General features: G+C 30.8%; 2 protein-coding genes across 2 annotated transcripts; both read right to left on the bottom strand.

The window, feature by feature from the left end:
• Positions 1-1,624: 1,624 nt before the first annotated feature.
• Positions 1,625-3,003, bottom strand: LOC131601105 (chaperone protein dnaJ 8, chloroplastic). The gene is made up of 3 exons (XM_058872846.1): positions 2,370-3,003; positions 2,135-2,203; positions 1,625-2,014 (listed from the first exon to the last, which is right to left on the bottom strand). The coding sequence occupies exons 1-3, from the start codon at positions 2,586-2,588 to the stop codon at positions 1,859-1,861; spliced, it is 444 nt and encodes a 147-aa protein (XP_058728829.1). The 5' UTR covers positions 2,589-3,003; the 3' UTR covers positions 1,625-1,858.
• A 5,405-nt stretch (positions 3,004-8,408) lies between these two features.
• LOC131601104 (probable protein phosphatase 2C 60) lies at positions 8,409-15,309 on the bottom strand. Its single transcript, XM_058872845.1, has 11 exons — positions 15,142-15,309; positions 14,158-14,280; positions 13,291-13,354; positions 12,428-12,536; positions 11,627-11,780; positions 10,202-10,327; positions 9,919-10,042; positions 9,688-9,764; positions 9,395-9,447; positions 9,209-9,263; positions 8,409-9,093 (listed from the first exon to the last, which is right to left on the bottom strand). The coding sequence occupies exons 2-11, from the start codon at positions 14,272-14,274 to the stop codon at positions 8,830-8,832; spliced, it is 1,143 nt and encodes a 380-aa protein (XP_058728828.1). The 5' UTR covers positions 14,275-14,280; positions 15,142-15,309; the 3' UTR covers positions 8,409-8,829.
• Between the last annotated feature and the right edge of the window lie 3,981 nt (positions 15,310-19,290).

Raw genomic sequence — 19,290 nt, 5'->3', positions numbered from 1 at the left:
CTTATTGATATTTTATTAATTTTTCGACTCTAATGTCTATTTTCTATATTTATATTTATAATCGTAATACCATATTTTATAATTTTATATACATTTCATAATTTTTTTCTCAATTTTATAATATTAAAACAATTTTATTGAATATACTTTTGTCCTGATATTTTCTACACAACCCCCAATATTTAAAAAATTGGATTGATAATGAAACCATGAAAATATTGAATAATTGACTTATTGTTCGAATTACTTAATCACTCGTCAAATTGCATAAATAAATTAAATTAAATCAAATAATTTATTTCAGTTAATATATATTTATTACAAAATTAATAGTTATTAAATCGGTTAAATCGAATCTTTATCTCTTAAAAATCGCATCTACAAAATTTTAAATTTTTAAAATATCATGTTATTTTTAAATTTAAATCTAAATATAATCATAATACAAAATATAAATAAGTTTTAATCAAATCTAATAACAAAATAACTGCAATGTTTAATAATTTAATTTTTAAAAAAATTGTTTCAAATAAGTTTAAAAAAAAATGTTTCAATTAAACTTTAAACATAATATTAATCCGTTGATTCTCAAGTTTTTAGTTTGTATTATAATTTAATTTTTAAAAAAATTGTTTCAAATAAGTTTAAAAAAAAATGTTTCAATTAAACTTTAAACATAATATTAATCCGTTGATTCTCAAGTTTTTAGTTTGTATTAATTTTGACCGATTTTAATCCGTTTTCATTGATTCTATAATCTAACAATCAAAACAATCAATAACCCCTCCGATTCTCATTTGATAATAGAAATAATTGTCATTTTCTCTTCTACCAAATACTAATAAAATAGTACTATTTTAAAAAGGGTCTGTTTGGTAAAAATAGCGGTTGACTGATAAGCTAGCTGATAGCTTATATCTTATGATTGATGGCTGATGACTTATAGCTTATAGCGGATGGTTGAAACTGATAGCTTATAAGCTCATTGAAATGTTTGGTAAAATTAGCGGTTCAATTAGCTTATAAATGTAAAATGACATAAAATATTTAATACATAATTATTTTATTTTAAATTAAAATAAATTATAAGGATTAAAAAAGGAAGAAAAAGTAATAAGCTATAAGACATAAGCTAAAACGCTATTTGAAATAGCGTCTGGAAAATAAGCTATAAGCTAGTAAAATAAGCTATAAGCTCGTGATGAAAAGACCGTTATCAAACGGGTCTAAATTATCATATGAGCTTATAAGACATGAGACATAAGCTATAAGCTCGAAAACATGTCTTACCAAAGAGAGCCAAAAAATAAACAAATAATACTCTTTTAAAATGACTTTTTATTCTTTCCCTCATTTGTTTTTTTTTCTTTTTCACTTTCTTTACACCATTCCTTTCCTTTATCAATTCAACAAGTGTGCTTCACCTATAGATCATTAATATATTATTATGCTTAAAAAAATTTCAAAGGAAATGATCAATCAATTTAAGTGATTGATTCACAATTGGAACAATAATCTTTATGTGCAAGAATGGCAATTCACTATTAGTGAAGCCTCAAGAATCAAGATAATCAGTTCAAGTTTGATATTATAACATAAAAATAAAAAAAAACATAAGAATACATTGTTTGTGAAATAGTTTTTATTTGTTTTTAACAATAATAACAAGCCAAATATTCTCCTCAACTTCAATTATGTAGAGAAAAACTTGACATCAACATGGACTATATACAAAGCACCAACCACTTTCGGATGGGGACAAGTAGTAGGTCTAGATTAGACCCATTTTACCTAATAATAATAATGCACATAAACATATTAATTAAAGGATAATTAATAATTTACATAACATAAACTATCAAATGTAAGGATTAATATGAGAAATCCATGCTCCTTCCCAACCCATCCATTCCTCCCAATATTCCCAATCTGAATCATTCATTCCTCTAAATGACTCGTCATCTAAGGTTGCTTTTTTTGCCTTTTTTGGTTCTCTCAATTTTGCCATCACAACCTGAATTCACCAACAATCAAATCTTAATTAGAGAAATAATTATACTTATACTAATTAATTAAATTCACTAATTAAGAAAAATCATATGTAAAGGTTTATAGGATGATATTAATAACTCACATCATAAGCCTCATTGATTTGATGAAACTGCACACCACAATCTTTTCCTTTGCAAACATCTGGATGATACTGAAACACAAATCAAAACCCAAAAATTCAATATTTTTATAAAAAAAAAAAATTAGGGGAAAAAACCCTAAAAACCCAATCAAATTAAAAATACATAAATCTAGACAAATCACTCAAACAAAACCCTAAAATTTGGGGAAAAAACATAAGATAGAGAGAATCTAACCTGCAAAGCAAGTTGTCTAAAAGCCTTTCTAACTTCAGATTCAGAAGCACCTGGTTGAATCCTCAACATTTTATAAGAATCCGTCACAGAAGATGAAGAAGAACAACAAACCCTAACTCTGTTCATCTTATTTTGTTTCTTTCCCTTTCTTCCAAATTGCATCCATGAAACAGAAGATCCATTACCACCAATAACACCAACAACAGTAGCAGCAGCCATTCTTAAAATCACAAGAAAAAACCCAAAAAAAAACCCAACACAAATCTTAATGACCCAGAAAAGATCTCCTTAAAAAAATCAAACTTTGAAATATAAGACACAAATTAACAATGACCCAGAAGAGTTTTTGTTAAAAAGGACCAAACTTTAAGGTTTCCAACACAAAAAAACAATGACCCAGAAACGGTTTTGATGAAAAGAAGCAAACTTTGATGTGGTTTTATTGAGGAAGGAAGATATTGTTTTGAGAACGGAACAATGGGCACGGCAAGTTGATTTTGATATTGATGGGGAATCTGTTGAAACTCCAAACAGTATTAAATAATGGGTTTGGATTTTCTTTTTTTATTTTTGAATATTTTAAAAAAGGTTTGAAGAAGAAGAAAATAGAATAGATGAAATCAAAGGATATGCTATAGGATCAAAGGAATAGAGTATTTATAGAAAAAGAATATTTTTATTTACTAAAAAAAAGAAAAAGTAGTTAATTAATTGTTTAAAATTGGTTCTTATCCATAGATTGATGCAAACATGACGTGGAAAGAGTAACACTTGTCTTTTGTTTTGTTTTGGATATATTATTGCGAAAAAACTGGATATAAGTGCAAAAGATTATACTTAGGGTAAATTTGATAAAATTGTGGTGTTATTGTTATAAGTTGAAATTTTAATAATTTGATTTTATCAAATTTATCATGTATATTTTGAGAAAATAAATGATGCATCTATATTTTAGAACGTCAATGAATCACAACAATGATGTATTTAATTAATCTCTTTAATTAAATTATTATTTTATTTTAAAAAATTTAATAACAAGACAAATTAATGGTTAATTAATAGTATAAAAATAAGCATTGACTCTTTTTATGTTGTTATTAAATTAAATAAAGGTTGTAGGGTGGAGGATTCAACGTTGCCGGATGAGTAAATAAACAATACATATACAGATTTAATATAATTGATTGATGTGATGAAAAAGTTTAAATCAATCATTGTTGTTATTTTTAATATTAGTTAATTTAATATAGGGTTAATACTACTTTACCCCTGCCATATAAGCGAGATTCGATTTACCCCCTCTAGAAAAAATTATTGGACAAACCTTGCAAAATAAATATTCCATCAAATTTGACCCTGATCAATTTTTTTGACCAAGATTCTTAGAATCTTGCCTACGTGGCATTTTTGGGAGTGCTGACTGTACAGCACATAAGCAATGTGGTACAGTCAGCACTGCCACGTGGAATTTAATTTTTTTTTAATTTTTAAATTTTATTTTATTTTATTTTAATTTTTTTTTAATTTTTTATTGAATTTTTTTAAAAAAATTTAATATTTTTTTTTAAAAAAATAATATATTTTTTTTTTTAAAAAATAATATATTTTTTAAAAAAAATTAACTTTTTTTTTACGTTTTTAAAAAATATTTGAGAGTGCCTGCGGATTCACCTACGGATTCGACAATACCCGCGGATTTGACAATACCTGCGGATTCACCTACGGATTTGACAATACTGTCGAATTTACCTGCGGATTTACCTACGAATTTGACAATACCTGCGGATTTACCTACGAATTTAAAAATACCTGCGGATTTACCTACGAATTTGACAATACCTGCGGATTTCCATACGGATTTACTTGCGGATTTACCTACGGATTTACCTTTAAAAATACATGCGAATTTACCTGCGAATTTGACAATACATGCAGATTCACCTACGGATTTGACAATATCTGCGAATTTACCTACAAATTTAACAATACCTGGGGATTTACCTTTAAAAATACTTGTGGATTTACCTGCGAATTTACCTACGGAGTTTAAAAATACCTGCGAATTTATATATAATAAAAATAAATTTAAAATAATAATAAAATAAATTTTAAAAACGTAAAAAAAATAATATAATAAATTTTAAAAAAAAATTAAAAAATCAACAAAAAAAATTTTAAACAAATTTTAAACAAATTTTTAAAAAAATTAATAAATTTTTTTAAATAAAAAAATAAAAAAAAAATAAATTCCACGTGGCAATGCTGACTGTGCCACATTGCTTATGTGCTGTACAGTCAGCACTCCCAAAAATGCCACGTAGGCAAGATTCTAAGAATCTTGGTCAAAAAAATTGATCAGGGTCAAATTTGATGGAATCTTTATTTTGCAAGGTTTGTCCAATAAATTTTTTTTTTAGAGGGGGGTAAACCGAATCTCGCTTATATGGCAGGGGGTAAAGTAGTATTAACTCTTTAATTTAATTATATTATCTAATTAATATAATTTACACTATTTTCAATTTAATATTTTTTATTTTTTATCTATTTTAGAAGTGAATATATTAATGTATAATAATAATAATATTTAGTATAAAGTAAATTTTCTATTTAATTTTTTTTAAATATGTAACAATTAGGTTGTTGAATAAATTATTTTGAATTTGACGGAATATGATATAGATTGCCAGCATGACTATAGTGAGTAGTTGGTTTAATTATATACTATATGTTTATTTTATCTTATTCAGAACTAATCTTTCAGTTTTAAATAAAAAATATTTTAAATTTAAAAAATTAAACAATATTAGTTTTTTTCTCATATTGAAAATTGATGAAATGTTTTGTTCAAGACTCTCCATAAGGCCCAAAAGTGCGAAAGTCCAATAATGATGAAAGACAATACTTACACATAATAGTTAGCTCATATTTTCCTACGAAACATGCAATTTTTTCTGCGAGTCTATCTTAAACGTCCAAGTTGATTTGACGAATGACCGTTTCTCACACCTCATCACAAGCGCTAAATGTTATGAGCCGACCATATGAATTCTTGACCGATCGTTCGAAAGGATGCATAATCTTTCCATAACCTTCTCAGCACACACGAACTACCCAGCAAATAAGTATAAATGGTCTAAACTCCAAGTCTATTCAATGGATCTCTGCAATCCACTCCTAACAACATACCAAGTTTGTTATTTCCTTTCCATTATATAAAAATGTGTCAATTTAGGTACTCAATTTTCAAATTCAATTTCAATTCACTTTTATTTCTCACATATTGACTTAAACGTTGTAGTGCAAACTTTGCAGGTCAGCCTATCTCCATCGTATCGGAAATGTAAACTAAAATGAATAACTAACATGATTGACAAAAATGATTGACTAATATGATCATTTGTACTAAGTCAAAATAAATAATCATCTACCCATATAAGAAAGTGAATGATCATTTATTCTCAAGTAAATAAGGTTGACAATTTATGCAAAGTTAATGTTACCATCTACTTCTCAAGACAAGAATGATCATTTCTACTCTGACAGACTTAATCTTCTATACACATCAAAAACAATCTTTTATGCCTTAATGAAGAACTGATCACATGTTGTTCATTTATAAAGACACGGTGTGCTGTGTCACCCTTCGAGAATGTTCTCAAATGGCCATGTCATGACGTATGTGTTACTATAAGGAACAAAAGGATAATGATCAATATAAGGAATGAATGAATAATGATCACATACAAATAGTGAAATTTCAATAGCTCATTTCCTAACGGCCAAACTATTGGCCAAGACAATACACATAGAAATTCAGAATCTGAAGTCCTATATAAAGGACAACCTTAAATGCAAAACACAAACATGCATATTCTACTACCGAAATTGGAAAAGAACAAACACTTAGAATCAAGTGATCTTTATTCATTATTCTTTCTCACAAAAGTTAATCACTTGTAATCGAGATTTAATTTGATTTTCATCCCTGTAAGAGTTGTTGTAAACAAAGTACTTTATACTTTTTCCAAAGTCTTCTAGGTTGAGACATGAAAAATCTTGAAGGATGATGCATCTATGGTTCATTTTGTGATCATGATCCGTCGAAGACGAGTCACAAACTGTTCATACGAATTTTGTCTGTTCCTTCTTTAAACGATGAGGAGAAGGGTGTATCTTATATATTTGTTTCAGTTTAGTTTAACTAAATTCATTGTCTTTTTTATATTCTCAAATAAGCACACATATAATACTCAAGGAAGTTTTTCTTTTTTTCATTGACAAGATCCACATGAAGACTAAACTTTAGAAGAGTAACTTTTCAAATAAAATGTGCTAAAGCATATAATATTAATATAATTAAACAAAAGTGTTCACAAACAAAAAATATTTTATTAATAATGTACCAACCATACATGTGGTGGCATTTAGATGAGTCTAGCATTATTATTTGAAAAGGGTGTATCTTATATATTTGTTTCAGTTTAGTTTAACTTTAACTAATGCTAATCAATAAATTTGAATAATGACCAATAAATAATTATTATGTGCCTTAGAATTAGTTAAAGTTGTTATTGATTTTAGAGGATGAGGTGAAATGAAGTATAGAGGTGGAAAGTACAAAGTTTTGAGGAAGACAAAATAAAATTATTTAAAATAATTAGAATAAAATATTATAAATTTAATGTTTCAAATAAATAATTAAAAAATATTGCTCTAGATAATAAAATTAAGTACGAATTAAATTTAAAAATTAAATTAATTTTTAAGAGCTTTTTAAATTTTAGATTCACTCTAAATCAATATTCTTTTCTTCTCTATTTATTTTATTTCAAAAATATATTAAGTGTATTATATTTCTTTCACATATTTCTTTTTTCAGATTATTTTTCAAAAAAAAATTCTAATAAATTAATTGAAAAATATTGCTCTTTTAAATTTGGTTTGAAATCTAACATTAAAAAATTTGATGAGAATTAATTATTTTGAATTTTGTTTAATGAACTTGTGCATTTTTTATTATTGTTAGCTAAAATTGTAAGTTTTTGGTGCTTAATATTATTAGTAATTGATATGCACATTCATTTAAATATAGACAATGGTTAAATATTAAAAAATATATATAAATAATGTATTACATTTATTTCTTAGAAATTTTAAATTATAAATTAATACTCAAAATATTTTAGGCAAAATCTGTCTGTGGTCATCATCTCTAATACTTGGGGTTGTATGTGACTTTCACGGGTACCAGACCATTTTTTAAACATTCAATTATTATTTTTTTACGGGTATCAAACATTTTTTTAAACATTCAATTATTATTTTTTCACAGGTATCGAATTTTTTCTATGCATTCAGTTATTATGTTTTTCACAGGTATCAGACATTTTTATATACATTCAATTATTATTTTTTCATGGGTACCAGACATTTTTCTATATATTCAATTATTTTTTCACAGATATCAGATATTTTTCTAAAAAAATAAACATCTGAAATAAATGCGCGTCGCACGAGTTTATTAGTTTTTGAAATGTGAAGTTGGCAACTTCTACGTGTTGAGTTTTGATACCACACTAGTAAATGAAAGGTTTAAAATTTTCTCAGATTGTGGATTTCACACATGTAAGAAAATATCTTGCCAAGTCATAAACGGTAGAGATTGGATAAGAACATGACAGACTTATATAAGATGTCATGATGTTTCGAAACGTGGCACTCCTATAATGCTAATAACGTAAATAAATCGCAGATCTTTGTTGTGTATAGCAACAGACAGAAATGTCAGATGGCCCACTTTGCTTATGGGCCTACTATTTTCTGTCTCTTCAGACTGTTCTTATCTGATAACATTCTGTTAAAAAGAAGAGAATTAATAGACTCAATTAACATGAAAAAATTGTAACAATTACAGATTCTATCAGGTTTATTAGTTATGATTTTCAATAGAGCCAGACAGTAAGTTAACGAGCACGTATAGATAATAAATAACCACATGTGCATCAACAAACTGAAAGGGGTCGTTCGTTAGTGTGCAGAAACAAAAGAAATCACATGTGATTTTCATAACATTGAACTGAATCCTTAAGAAACTTCTACAAATCATGTGGATAATGAACATGACTCCAAAATTCGACTGTATTTAACGCTCTTCCTGATGACAATCATGTTGTCATTGGTGTGATTCCAAAAAGAAACTGTAATTTTAAACATCCATGTACTATGTCTACGCCAGTATATATTCTTGTTGAACGTTTTTTACCCCTTCATATTCAAGTACCCACCATGTTTATGTACAAACTCAATAACCCCCATGAACTAGCAGTTTGTCACAAATTTACAATCCTCTACAGAGGATTAACGTCCTGAATCTGGATATAAACTAGTACCCTTCAACATGCAGTCAGAAATTGATGGAAATCTGCTCGAATCTGAAATTCTCGCTTCAGATCAACTTTCTCTAACTTCTGTCAGCTTCGGATGGTTGAGCAGATGCGTCTGAAGCTGGAGGATTTGGTGACGGTTGAGCAGATGCATCTGAAGCTGGAGGATTTAGAGCCGGTTGAGCAGATGGCTGAGGTTGGTCTGTGGCAGAAGCATCTGAAGTGGAAGGATTTTTGAACTGAATCAAGATCATGGTCATGTTATCACATCCCTCACCACCAGCTGTTGGTGCCAAGCACCTATCAAATACTTTCTCACAAACAGCAGAAAGTTTATCCTCCTGCATAGTCATGATTTAATGGTTTCAGCCAAATTTTGCAATTGCAGCCATGAGAATGTTACGTTCAAGTTATTTCTATCTGTAAAGTAAACCAAGGTAACAATAGAAAACTTACTGCCTTTAACTGGCCATGAATATAGTCCACAAGTTGTTGGCTGGACATGCAATCCCTATACACATAGGAAATTATATCATAGTAATATAAGTAAAGTGAGAATTCAGAATAAAAAAAGGAATATTTACTATCTATATGCAGCTGGTAACAGCAATACAGTTTTTAGGGGAAATCTGAGTAACCTACCATATCCCATCACATGCTATCACAAGAAACTCATCATCATCACAAAGCTCAACCTGTGGCAAAGTATATATAATATAAATAAGTAAATAAATTCAAACTGGAGCAAAGAAAATAGAGAATAACTTCTATAAAAGAGCATGAGAACCTTAAACTATGCACAAATAATATAAGAAATAAAGTAATAAATTGTCCAAAGAAATAAAATTTTCAGTATAACCACAAATAAAACAGAGACAAGAAAAGCGGCAAGTCTTTTCTTCTTTAAATAGCATGATATACAAAGCAATACTTACTGAAGTTACATCCGGATCTGCAGTCACAACCTGCTTTTCAGCAGGCAAATACTTGTTCTGCTTGAACTCCATATCACCTGTGATAGAAAGAAAACTACATCACAAACACACTTCCGACTGGCGAATGAAATAAAAAATCTCAAGACATCAATTTTAAATATTTCGGGAGAACATCAAACTCAAGACACACTTTCCTTTGCTTTTAAGAATTATATAGCCAAAAAAAATTACCAATTGCTCTAGCCAAGTTCAAACTTCCATTGACTCGTCCAACTTGGATGAAACCACCAGCTTTCAGAATCCTGTCTTTCTCAAGTTCAAGGTCAGGCTTGTGATCCTTAGACAAGTTGTGTGCCTGCAAATATAACTTCATAAAATAGGAGAGCAAACAAATCCTGCAAATATCTTTATTTAGTTATGTTACTATGCTATTTTATTATTTTTAGGCAGTTATCTGATTATGTTACTATGTTAAAATTAGAGACATCGAAACTGAAAAAGGACATGGAAGTACCTGGCCTTTCCTTGATAACACACATCTAGAATCACCAGCATTTGCAACAACAAGTTTGTTTCCTCGAATGACAGCCACACACGCTGTGCTTCCAGAGTTTGGCCCACCGAAATCAGAATGGGGTCCCTAATTCATAGTATGAAACTTTCTAAGTTCAAAGTAAAACCTTACACAGTAGGGTATTCAAAGAAAAGATGCTCCGGTTCACATCAAATCTAAAAATTTGCACTTGTAATCAGTTAATCATAAAGAACTATGTAAAACTGCCGCATAAATCATAACATCTTCTAAGAGTTGACTTTTAAGGTTTACATTCATTCGGGCACGAGTCTATCATAATAAACAAGTGCCAGGAATGTAGACACTTCAGAAAACACATGAAACAGCGATGAGATCTTAACCTTACAATTTTCACAGCTAAATAAAACAAAAACACAATTGGTTATAAGTATTAAAGGCTATGAAGTTTATTTCCGTTAAAAGAAATCAAGAATCATAATTTGACAGGAAGAAAATGGATGGAATCATAAAAGTAATCATTTAAAGCATGCACATTATTGTTGTTAGTTGATATGAGGCAAAATAATATCAAGTTAAATAAAATATAAACTGGAAACCAGTGCCATTATAATCACCAAAGGAAATGACATGTTATAGAGCACAATATTAATATGATCATTTACTAGTACAATGCTAGGGAGCAATCTGTAATCAATAACTCAACACGCTACAAGAGGATAGCCGTGGAGGTCAACCTTACGAGTTAACTTAGTAGAATCCTATGAGTTCATAATTCTAGGTAAGAAAATTGAGTTTAATTGCTTGAAAAGTTGTTTTTGCATAAATTCAGATAAACTAGTAGTACAAACTAGGCCAGACTTCCTAGTTTACTTCATCGTCAGCCATTAGTTTGTACACACCTTTGGCCACCAATTCTGAACTTGCAATATTGGATTTGTGAAACTGGAGGTGATGGTCTTTGGTACAACATGATTGCCATTTCTAAATCAAGAATACTCCTGGAAATAGGTCTGATATTCGGGGTCTAAAATAAGCATCTCTGAAACACATTTTTTTAAATCATTTTTTATTTGATAAACTCTAATGAGTTTAGATTGAGTCTCGAGTTTGAGAACCGTGATCGAAATACCAACAGACACCAGCAAAGTAAAAACAAAGGGTTTTAGATAGTAGCTACTGAAAAATACCGTTTAGTTTGTAAGCAATTCTAGTAAAGGAAATTATGCATACAACTCATATCAACACCAATAAATAACCGTTTAAAAAAAACATCAATAGTCTATAGATAACAAGTATAGTGAGTAGTGACTATAGGCTTAAATTACATGCATCAAGAACAATATAGTAAGTAAGAAAAATCATTGGTGGTGCAAGAACAAACTGTACTCCTCAGTTGTTAGTTACCTCCTCAAAAGCCCACTCGTCGGCACGCTCATTGGCTTCACTACTCCTGGGAGACCATATAAACCCCTCTAGCATACCAGACAACTTTTCCATTTTATCTCCCAAGACTGCTAATTCTCTCCACCCTCTTTGGCCACGCATCATCTCATCCATTCTGCATGAATATGAAGAAAAATATACACATAAAAAGGGCACAATATGGACAGAATGTCTAAACTCCAATTCTCCATTATCGGTCAGATCTTTAAAGCTCCAAATGCACAAATGATATTAACCATGAAGGTAAAAATATATAAGTAAAAAAAGGTATATAGTCCAGAAAAAAGACTCAGCTCTGGTGGTAAGACTTCCATATTTTTAACAAGTCTAAAACTCCTCAAATGTATCAATACGTGTCAATCTTAAACCCCTTCCTTATTAATGTTTTTTATTATTATTTCAACATTTAGTTTTGAGAGAAAATAGGATACCCCAAAATGAAGATATAAAAGGATTAGTTCTAACTCAGGAAAATGGGGATATAGAGAGGAGAAGGAAAAGTGTTTTCAAACTATTTGTTGCTGCCTACAACTTCTTAGTTTCCGGATAATTTGTATCTTAAGAGACAGAGGTCTTCTTGGACACAAATAGACACATAAGGTAAAACATTTGGTGCCATAGTTTGGCATGCCGTACCACAGGTTTGGGGCTAGGCCTGACTAATTTCTAGAGATGGACATCAACCCTATTATCTCGTCCCCTGGCCTTCACGGGCATCCAGTAAGATTAATAAAAACTAAAAAGGAAAAGAAACAAAATTACCTGAGGAAAGATTTCTGTAAAGATGTGGCTATATCTCCAGCTAAGTAAGCTTCATGCCTAAGCACCTGCTGGTGTAGAAACTTGGCACAGAATTTTGAAACAGCTTTACCTGCAAATCAGTGAAGCCATATTGAGAATTATAGAACTAGATGTTAAATATGCTATATATAAGGCAGCTCCATAACTATATTTTGAAATGGTATAAGTTTTTTGAAATTTCAAATTCGAAGTCCTCCGGCAAATTGGAATCAATACCAAGTCTTGAACGGGCCAATAGTATAGATGCAAAATACAGCTAAAGTACACAGACCAAAAAGGATAATATTTTACCCATTTTCCTTTAACAAGGCCAGAAGAACAGAAATCAGATATTGCAAGCAAAAATTTAATGGGATAAAAAATCATTCTATATGTGAAGAAGATCGAGAAGGCATTTCTATCCCATTCTAAATCAATCTAACAAAATAGATGTACTAGTACAGTTTTGTTTAGATCAGTTTATAACTTATGAGAGCAAATTTATTGAGATATGTATTTAATACCAAGCGTATAGAAAATCTCTTATAAGTTTATTAGGTGCTTATAAAGAAGTTGGTTGAGATCTTTTAAATAAGTTGATATGAAAAGTTGATTTCAACAACAAGCTAGAGACAATATCAAACACTTAAGCCACCCAGCTTTCTGAGCAATGAAATAAAACTGCTTATTAACGGTTTACAGGTGCAATTCCAATGATAAGATTCCAGTCCAAAATAATAAATTTAAATGACATGAAAGAAAAAAAATCATCTCTTTGCTGTTTTTGAAAATGAGCATGGATGGGAAAAAACGATACTATGAAAACATAAAGGCAGGATACCAACCTCCATGGCCATCATAAACACCAAAGTAAGACGTAGACTCGTCCAAATACGGATGAGCTGCATGCTGGCAAGTCATTAAGAAGAATTAAAACTCAGTATCGAATAAATTTTGATATAATAGTGGACTACTAAAGTACAAGAGAATCAAGATGGACCAAACATAAAGAATCTGCATCATATACAAGCCAATCACTAGAAGAGGACAATTCGCCCTCTTCTAAGTTGAAACTTTACCATTTATATTTGTTAATTCGCAACAATATATGACCGAAATAAGTTTTATTAATGCGCACATAATGATACCTCTACGCACCTCGTTGTAGTATATTAATGATGAAACAGCAATCTATAAGTTTCTTAATACCGAAGATAAAGATAGAGCTCCATGTACAATATTTGTAGTCATTTGTGCAAATAACAAAATGATTCAGTATATTTTTTAAACAGTTATTGCGTTGACATATGTCAATCAAGTTTAGGTTTTCCATTGTTGTCAATTGCAGATCACGGAAATAGTGATTTCCTCCAATTCAGCTACGCAACGATTCTACCAGCCTGTAGCGTTGTATTTGACAACATTTTATACTAAATGGCCTATTGTGGTTTTTTTTCAAATTCTGCAACGCTGCGGAACTGCTATTTAAAACACTGTGAGCTTCCTCACAAGCCGCCGGCAAATAGTACCTCTAATAAACCAACTTTACTTTTCTAAAATAACTTCCCACACGTGCAAGCAAATAACTGCACGTGTGTTTAACAGCATCACACAGACATAGCACATCATTAAATACAAAACGAATCACAGTTTAAAGCAATACCCAAAACAAGTAAACAACAATAAATGAACCAAAAGAAAAGAATAGTTACAGCATCTTCCATAGAAGCACGCCAGCCTTGCATCGAAGACAAACCGAAGCGAAGCATGTCATTCTCACCATCTTCAGAGGCCTTCTCAGTTTTTGGAGCACTCAGATATATCCCCATCTCAAACTGCGATCACATAACACGCAAAAAAAACCATCACTGAGTCACAAAAACACTACGCACTGTCAATCACATCAAATCAGTGAGGGAAATAGCCTCTTGAATCACAAAATCAATGTTAGTTTGATAATACATTAAATAGACTTCAAATGTGTGTTTGAGTTCATTCAATTCATTTAAATACACTATGAAGCACGAACGCCGCAATCACGACACCGACACATTGACACCAATAATAATTTAAAAAAATAAATAAATTAAACATAATCATAAATATCAATATCAGTTTCGGAAACCGACACATATATCTTTGTCCGACCTGACACGTCGACACTAGCAATAATTTTAAATAATAATAATAATAAATTAAACTTAATCAAATCAGAAGTGTCGGTGTCACTTTCTGACTCGGTCAGAGACTTGTTTCAGAGGTATCCGTGCTACAAAGGTATCCAACGAACTTCCAATCACAGTATAACCAACTCCATAAAAAGTCAAATCTAACAATATCTGTTAACACCCGATCAGAAGACTATACATTAAACATGATATAAATAAACAAAAATAAAATAAAATAAAACGTTTGAATCGAAGAACAAATCACGCAATGCAATGCAATCCAAACTTAAACAGAAAACGAAACACAGATCGAGAACGGTAACAGATTCATCGAAATCAAATGCATCAGGATTGAACGTAACGAGTTTTGAGAATCAAAATCAAAACAAATGCAATAATTTAAAAAATTTAAAATCAAAATAATAATAATAATAATTGCGATGAATCGTGAGTGAGAAACAGAAGAAAGTAGAATAATAATAATAATAATAAAACAGAGGGATTAGGGTTCCATGGAAGAAGACTCACTCGTGTGGGTTAGAGTGGAATCGAAGAGAGAGAGAGATGAATAGTGATTCGTTCGCGGAAAAGGAGAAAGAAAGAGAGAAGAGAATGCTTTTGCAGTTAGTTAGGAAAGCCTGTTAAACCAGCGACTGCACGCGCCTCTCGTGTTAATAGTACCGTAGTTTTCTTTTTCTTTTACGATATTCTTTTATTCAAATTTAAAAAATAAAAGTTATATAAATTGAATCTTCTCCTACAAACAAATATGAATAATTTATTTGATAAACAAGATAGAGATGGAGGAAGGAAGGAAATTGAGGAGATGAATAATGTTTAAAAAACAAAAAAGTTTTTCGAATAGAAGAACGGAGGTGAAGAATAAGATTCTCTGGATTCTGACGGATTATGTTTTAATTGCATTCGAGCGGAGAACGTTACTTGCTACTACTAACATATGGGAGGAATGAAGTGTTAATATGTGCTTCGCACGAAATGGATAAAGCATCATTGTGAAAAGGTTTTCATCGTGTTAAGGTAGAAAAAGTAAGTTTGATGAGTTGAAGTTGTTCGTAGGTGTATAACGAATACTCGACCCTACACAAGATGCACATTTTGCATCCGAGTGTTCGAGGATAAGATGGATGTACATCCCTTCACTCATTTTCATCTGAATTTTAAATAAAATATATTTGGTGGGAGAGGAATAATCAACCATAAACAAGATGTACATCTTGCATCCGATTATTCGAGGGTAAGATAGATGTCCATCCATTCACATTCACCCCTTGTCATTCGAGTTTGGATTCATATTTATTAAGCGGAAGACGGGTAATCGAACTTAAACAAGATGTACATCTTGAGTCCAACAATTCGAGGACAAGATGGATGTACATCCATTCGTCCTTTTTCATCAAGTTTTATTGAGAAAAAAGTTTGAATTTTTTGGAAAATAAAAACGGAGTTTTTATTTATTCATGTTAATCATAAAAGAAATTAATCAATTTAAACAAATTAATTAAATAGCTAAAATAATTAACAAAAATAAAAAAGAAAGAGGGTACAAGTAGAAAATGAGGTGTTACAAAGTGAAAAACTGAAAATCCACAATCTTAAACCCAATAAGCAGAAAAACAAAAACAAAAAAGGAAAATGTCTTGGACAATTAGGACAACTTGATGAAGATTAGATGGCCACAATCAAATTAACAAAACCAACAAATATAGGCCATATGATTTAAATCAGGTGGTCATCTCAACACCCATTCACCATAAATGTCATAGGGATCATCTACAGGATCCTCGCCATTATTTCAAATTTAACCATACAACAAGTGATACATGCACCGAATAAAATAAAATAACAAAAATAATAAAAGGAAAAAAAATAGCGGGCACTTCAATGGTTTTGAGCACTGAGATTGCTATAGATGTGGTTGGAATTGTGGTCAGTGATCCCTTGGAATGGTTAGCTATTCCAGTGGAGCCAGAAAAGAGGATATGCAGTTCCTTTGACAACTGTGTGATCCCACTCTATTAGTGTTTGATCACAATAATAAGGTTGTGGTTGCCCCCTTTCTGAGTTTGAGGTAGCCATCCTAAAAATTTAAAAGTTTCTCCTTCCCAATTTCATTCGAAGTCCTGGGCGTTCATGAGGGTATTTAAGCTATGTGTCGAGCATAAATCTTGTAAACCTTCCCTTGGATTATTCCTTGATAAAGACGCGCCTATGATGACCATTTCCATAATCATGGACTGATTAGCTTCCATCGGGTCAATCCTTGGTCTGACCCCTTTACTCTGGACTGGGGAGACTTTTTGAAGATGCATACTCCTAAGGAGAGATTGTTTCATGTCCCTAACAAATTTAGGGGAGAATCCCAATACATTTATTTTGTTGTTTATCTTGTTGCTTTTGTTTATTACTGTTTACTGAGCCATCGATCCTTATCATTGCACATCTTTTGAATCAAGTTGAAATCAATTCTTTACTCATTTTAGCATGCATAAAACAATGGTTGTGTTAGAACTTGATCAAGATGCTTTTAATTAATTGCAGGAATCAGTGGAATAAAAATTATATGTGTTTTTTTATTCGAGTTAGGTGCAAAGAAAAACCTCAAAGAGCTTTTGAAACACATGAAATATTGATTTTTATATGTGTTTGATTTGAATCAATCAAATTACACACAACCTATGATTCAAATCAAACCCAACAGGGGTGAACCAAAGTTTTTCAAACAATTTGATTCGAATCAATCAATTTTCTGGTCACATCGGCTCAAATTGATTTGAATCACGCTTTTCACATGATTCAAATCAAACAATTTCTGCAATTTGATTAGGGGAATGTTGTAGTTGATTCAAATCACACTTTGTACAGGATTCAAATAACGAGGATTCGATTCGAATCATGCTTTGTACTTGATTTGAATCAAGTGAAAAATGGGTCAAAATATGATTTCTTTTTATTCCAATCACTTGCTCACTTGACTCAAACCATACATTACTCTTGATTCAAATATAACCAAATTGTACTACTCGTGTTTGTGCTTTATCTCAAGCACAAATAAAACCCTTTGTCAACCCTTTTCATGTGTGAATTTCATAATCATTTTTGTGATTTTCTTTGAAATCAATATTCTCTCACTTTTGAAAATTTTAAGAAACTTGCATTTAAATTTCTTTCTTCTTCAATCCTTTCTTGATTTTAGATCTTGATGTGATATATTTGTAGTTGATTAAGGAAGACATTGTCTTGAAACAAACTGCTCTTGAAGATTGGTAAAACTTTTCGGGTTGTTTTCAAAATTTAGGCGTTATCACAGATGACGAAAAATTCCGGTGAAAATAAGAAAGGACTTCTCTCCAGAATTGCCTTAGTAGTAATTGTGTGAGAGGCTACAAATAAGGCAGAGTTCTTTTTACATCTTCAGACAATTCATCCCTCAAGGAATCAGTTGTATCAAGGGGTTGACAGCTAAACATGAAGGCTTGGATAAGAATTGATTATATTGGAATATTTTTGAAGCGTCAATCGAGTAAAGATTATACATAAGAGTTTGGAGGTTTTCCAGATACGAGTTAAGATCTAGATAGAAGATTTATTTTCTATAGCAATATTGTGGACTAGTGATTGAATGAACTCTTTGAATATTTTTCAAATAAAGGAAATAAGTAGGTTACGATGGTAAACCATTGAATTGTGCGTGTAGACTCACGTGAGAACGATAGATTCGAAGCACTATAAATCTCAATGTTTTTTCTCTCTTTACTTTTGCATTTAAATTTTGTAGTATTGCATGTTAAGGTTTATAAATCTTAGAATAGTTTATCGCATATTCAATTGGTAGCGATTTATTGCTTAAGATTAAGTTTTGTTAGAATTGGAACCTAATGGAGCTTTATCAATTATTAAAATCAGAATAATTTATTGAGCATATAATTCGCAATTTGAATCATTGTGTAAAAACATCTCGTGAGATATATAATTGAATCAACAACATACATTATGTATCATCATTATATCATTCCTGATATTTGTAAATCGTATAAGTTCTTACGTGATTTAAATTCAATCAAGTACAATTCACTCTATTTCGCTTTAAACACTTTAGCGTGCATACTCTAAAAACCACCGATATTTCATTCTGAAAAATTCGGTTGATTCCTTTTTTTGTCTATTCACCCCTTCTAGACTATTTCTTACTCCATATTCTCACCCAACATTTTTGGGGTGCTTCTTGCTAGTAAATCCCCTCACACCCGCAACCTATCTCGCTTTTTGCTATCTCCCTTTCGATTCTCCTTGCCTTTGTCGGAGATTATACCCTAAGTACTTGTCTAAAATCCACTTTAATAGGGACGTTCGTTCTTACTGTACAAAGTTAGGTTCTTTTTCTCAGGACGATGTGGTAATGAAGGAGGAAATACAATATTGATTTTAGGGGTTTGGCTATGAGGAAGGGTGCGACATCGATGAGGTTCCCCCCATTGAGGTGATAAAAAGGTGAATTGACAGTTACGCCATCGTGAGTGTACTTAGTCAAGAGGAGAGGAAAGAGATTTTTTGTGAGAATATTCTATTTTGATAACTCTAACTCTTAGATCATCCATTAAATTGGAGAGGGAGAGAAAGAGAGAAAAAAAGGTTATAAATGGGTTTTGTTGAAAATTG

Source organism: Vicia villosa, linkage group LG5, assembly GCF_029867415.1.
Source record: "Vicia villosa cultivar HV-30 ecotype Madison, WI linkage group LG5, Vvil1.0, whole genome shotgun sequence".
Classification (NCBI taxonomy): domain Eukaryota; kingdom Viridiplantae; phylum Streptophyta; class Magnoliopsida; order Fabales; family Fabaceae; genus Vicia; species Vicia villosa.
Note: the sequence above shows the minus strand (reverse complement) of the source record. Positions and strands in the feature narration are given on the sequence as shown.